The sequence below is a fragment of the Alosa alosa genome, chromosome 20 (assembly GCF_017589495.1).
Source record: "Alosa alosa isolate M-15738 ecotype Scorff River chromosome 20, AALO_Geno_1.1, whole genome shotgun sequence".
Classification (NCBI taxonomy): Eukaryota; Metazoa; Chordata; class Actinopteri; order Clupeiformes; family Clupeidae; genus Alosa; species Alosa alosa.
In genome coordinates, this window is record NC_063208.1 from 8,090,303 (window position 1) to 8,095,302 (window position 5,000).

The 5,000-nt window shown below is 44.9% G+C and overlaps 1 protein-coding gene across 2 annotated transcripts in view; it reads right to left on the reverse strand.

The window, feature by feature from the left end:
- Positions 1–3,383: 3,383 nt before the first annotated feature.
- The window catches only part of dpm3 (dolichyl-phosphate mannosyltransferase subunit 3, regulatory), a 1,764-nt gene continuing 147 nt past the window's right edge, over positions 3,384–5,000 (reverse strand). For both annotated transcript variants that reach the window (XM_048229771.1, XM_048229772.1), the window contains exon 2: positions 3,384–4,491. In XM_048229771.1, the coding sequence (XP_048085728.1) occupies positions 4,178–4,456 (279 nt within the window). In that variant the 5' untranslated portion in view covers positions 4,457–4,491 and the 3' untranslated portion in view covers positions 3,384–4,177. The remainder of the gene's footprint in view (positions 4,492–5,000) is intronic.

Genomic DNA, 5,000 nt, shown 5'->3' on the forward strand with positions numbered 1-5,000 from the left:
CCGCCCCTCCACTCGTATGTTTACTGTCTGCGGGGAATTTTAATCACATCCCATCTTTCGGTGAAACAAGCGGAGATTTGCCGCTAAATCATTAACTCTAAAGCGCCTTTTAGAGGATAAATTGATGTGGGGCGAAGTGGGGGGCAGTTGGGTGGGTTGGATTTGGCTGAGCTTGTAAATGCAAAAGAGGGGGAATTCTGCGCTGCACTGTGGACGGTATGGTAGGCGGCAATTGGACGGGTTTTAAGGTTTTAAAATGTGAGGTTTAAAAATAACTGTTTTCTCTGGACGGTGCTAAGGCCGCGGCCCTGTCCAGCAGCCGCAGAGACAGGCCAGAGTCAAAGGTTAGTGGGGCGAGGATGAGACAGCAGCTGCGACTGGGGGGGGGTGACCACAGGCCAGGGAAAAACAGATCATGGAAAGACAGAGAGAGAGAGAGAGAGAGAGAGAGAGAGAGAGAGAGAGAGAGAGAGAGAGAGAGAGAGAGAGAGAGAGAGAGAGAGAGAGAGGCAGAGAGGCTGTAAAACTGACACAAATGTAGATAGATTTTTAGCAACAGCAGATCTGGGCCCTCTCACCACCACCTTAAAATGTGGCAACAGATTCATGTTTCTCCATACAGAGATATACAGACACTGACGTACGTGGGACTGCACTCTCCTCTCTTAGTGTATAAAGGGCTGCAAATCTCACACCAATAAGTGAGAGTCTTTCATCTCAGGCACGGTGGTAAATGGGTTTTAAATGGTTTTCTGTTTTTAGGAACAGAGCATACTTCTCTGTCGACTTATCATGCCACTTTAGTGGCACTTCTCTCTCCAAATAGCTTCTGCAGACTATCATGGTGTGATTACATGTAGGACACAGAGGATTAACTTTGTACACAGCCTACTTTATATGACTGACAGACCTGCCACTTATGACTGTGAGAAGGCTGCTCTATTATAACAACTTATAGAACTCCCACCATTTTTCACACAGAATTCTGTTTCTCTAGGCCACCAAGTAGCCTACTGTCAGTACCAAAAAAATAAAAAAAATTCTCTCTAGTTGCTGCAGCCAACAGCTAGAGCTACCAGGCAGCTACAGTGCTACACTGTGCAGGCATCTTTAAAATCGGCACTGTTTTACATAGTACTGTTGGCCTTCTTATCCCCTCAGATATGTCTGCTACTATTCATACTCTAAGTGTACACTGTGAGGACCCTACATGCCCAGTACAGGAACAAAAGAGACAGTTTGGAGACAGACCTTGAAATTGGCTCCTCCGTCTCCAAAATGCACTCCAGAAAAACATCTGAAATTACAGTATAATTCATACCTCGCTTGGTGATTTTAAGACTTTCTTAAGGCTTTTTACCAGCACCTCAGGCCAACGTCGGTGTTGCAGGGTTTAATGTGTAAACTGTATCTCTGTGGTTAGATCTTGGCACATTGGTTTCATTTTTCCCCAGCAGCGGATTTATTTGGTCTCACATAGTTCTCCTTTGTTCTCCTCATGCGTTTTATTCAGGTTTTGTTTCATGTTTATGTTGCTTGTCCACTTTGTGCCTTGCTTTGTTTTTCATGTACAGCCATTTTGGCCAGGTTTCTCTCCAAAGATTTGGATCATCAATCTCTTGATAGAAAAGGGACAAAACCTCATAAAAATAAAAAAGTTTAAAAAATCCATCCACTGATCAAGCTTTGTTACACTGCCACATATCTAGATGACAGTCTAAGATCTTTAACAATGGGACATCTGAAAAATGTCTTCAGCTGAAAGACTTGCCACTCTTCTTGACACAAAAGGTCTTAAAGCAAAGGATAATTGACAGTGATTTAAAATTTAAAAGCCACATAAACCAATAATTAAAGCATTTTACTACTAAAACATTGCCAAACTTAAAAGTTTTATGTCAAAACATGATTTAGAATAAACTAATTCATGCATTTATTGTCAGCGGAGTTGATTACTGCAATGGGCTTTTCACAGGCTGTCCTCAAAAAGACCATCAAACAGGTTCAGGAAATGCAAGATTCGGCAGCTAGGGTTCTGAGAAAAACTAAGAACTGACCATATTACTCATGTTGAAGTCCCCGCACTTGCTTCCAGTAAGTCACAGAATTGACTTTAATCCATTAGTTCTAGTTTATAAATTACTAATGGTACCTAATTACTTTTCAGACTTGCTTCAGTAGTACACACCACCCTGACCTCCCAGGACACAGTTTTGGAACCAACTTCCGGATGACATCAACAAGGCCCCAACTGTTGGCACTTTCAAATCTAGTCTTAAGACCAAACTGTTCTCAGATGCTTTCAGATTTTAATCAGCGGCACTCTTGTTTTTATGTCGTTTCATTATTCTATATTATGTACTTTACTTTTAAAACTGTTTTTAAACTATTGTCCTTTTATTGCTTTTGTTTATGTGAAGCACATTAAATTACCCGTGTATGAAACGCACTAAATAAACTTGCCGTGCCTGATAATCATTTCGTGGTGACTGACGGACGGTATTATTCACATCCCTGTGAGAGTATCTGACTGCAAGCACGTCCAACATCTGCGAGTCAGAATTTAGCACAACACTCAATACAAAGCTATGCCATATAAAAAAGGAAGGCTGGATCCCAGCTGGGGCTTCAGGCTCCAACAAAACTCCAAACAAGCCCCGGAGCTGGTGCGGTCTGGCCTGAGAGGTAGGTGTGGGTGTGGGGGGTTATGGGGGTTGTAGTAACTTCAGAGGCGCATTTGCATTTTGAAAGGATCTCTGCTCTGCTAGGAGGCCCTCTCGTGCGTCCCGGCCCGCGGCCTCGCTCGCACCAGCCTGCCCGTCGTCCGCTCTACTGCCCAGAGACGTGGGCGTGATATCACAGAGATTAAATTTCAGCCATTCAACTCCTGAGGTGGAGTTTGAGCTAAGGAACATGACAAGTGCCCCCCCCCCCCTGAAGGCTGGTAGGTCGTTTCCAGCCCATAACGAGCAGTTCTTAAAACAGTCTTTGTTTGGACTCCGCAGGGGACTGCGTAACAGCGGGCCTGGGTGCCCATTTCGGATACTGGAAGAGACCAACAGCTTAGTCAGCCAACAATATCAGATTAATCCTGAAACTATACAAATTTAGCCAGTGTGTTGTGCAGTTAGTGGCTGCGGGATTAGGGTTCTGCAAGCCAAACACACCACCCCCTGTGAAATGGAAGCGTTGTTAATGTATTCGTCTTCTCAGACTCTCGTCTAGAGTATCACAGGACAAATTGTACTTTTCCATTACAGACACCAGTCAACTCAAACGCTGGTCAAAGCAGTCTGTGTGTGTGTGTGTGTGTGTGGGGGGGCATCATTCATCGAACACACATCATTTTCCACAAAATAGGTTTGGGGGGCATCATTCATCGAACACACATCATTTTCAACAGGGAGTTTTTAATGACAGAGCAACAGCTCCCCACTATGGCAGGCAGGGAGGGAGGGAGAGAGAGAGAGAGAGCGAGAGAGAGAGAGAGAGAGAGAGAGACCCTCGGACACATGCGGAATGCTCCGGACTCCGTCCCGACCACCACTGGAGCCGCGGAGGACAGCAACTCCGCCGGGCCACATCAGAAAGTCTAATTCGAGAGTAACCTTACACTGGGCCCTCATTAGCATAAGCACACAGCTATTTGACTTAATAAGATGGGCAAACCCCCCAGGGAGGCCAGCTCACCCCACCCACACATCCCCATCCAGCCTCAGCTTAATATTCATGCCCTAGAGTTGTGTGCGGGGCCTAGCTGGCAGTCGAGTGCTTTCTGTCAGATAACAGTCCCATCACATAAGTGGCGTATGAGTGTCTCGCATTTGCCCGCCCACAGCACTCCTAGAAAAGGAGCAGTTTGAGATGGACACATATTTGGAGAGTGGACAGTCTTGTTATCACGCATCATAATAGTAAAAATCTCACAAATCTCAGTAGCTCATGATTTTTTTCTATATTGCTGTGCCAGGACTTATAAAAATGCTTATGAAAATGATGCTGGCAAACACGTCAATGTCTCTTAGCAAATTATGTCCATATGGTGACTGCGGTGTGTGTGTATTCATGAGACAGAAATCTTCTTATGAACTGTGTGTGTGTGTGTTATGTGAGTAAGTGCATGCCTGAGTGAGTAAGTCAGTGTGTATGTGCATCACAGTCTCAAGAGTCTGTCGTCTCACATTTTTAATCCTTTCTTCCTCAGGTCCTCTTTGGCTTCCTGGATTTGAGCCTGGAGCTCCTTGGCGGCGTCCTCACAGTCGTTGAAAGTAGCCACCCGGTAGCCCACTGTGGCCAGTGAGTAGCAGCCAAAGGCCACCAGCAGGTACACTGGCATGGGCCACGCCACCTCCTGGTACACTGGTGGCAACCTCAGGTCCAGCAGGTCAAAGGTCACCAGTCCCCAGGCAACGCCGATCAGGGACACCCCAAACAGCCACTCCAGCAGCTTGGTCATGATGGGGTTATTTGTGGGACAACACAACTATGAAACTAGACATGCCCCCATAAGACAAGAGAAAAAGAGAAAAAGAGATCATTTCCAGGTGAATCCAGGGACACAAATAAAAAGAATGGCAATACAAACACGTCAGCTTTAGCTTGGGTTAATAACGTTACATAAATGGAGGGCATCTCCATGAGCAGTAGCTGAAAAACAGCCAACAGGTGAATGAACGACAAATCCTTACATCACCGTGCACTGACGCATTTACATCAGGTTAAAGAACGGCAACGCCTCGGACTGTGATTAACCAAATGTACCGTCAGTTTGTGATGAATTAGGCCACAGGTTTGTTATTTTCAGTAAAACTTGTGGCGAGATTTCATTCAAAGAGCTGACATTACAGCTAATGTTGCTGTAGGCTATAGCTAAAACAACCAGCACTAGTTAGCATTTAAGCGTATCTCTACAGTGAAAGCACATTTACTGCTTCCATGTAATCTACTATAAAACACATACACAGATTATATTGCATCCTATTTAAATATAAAAGCAGACA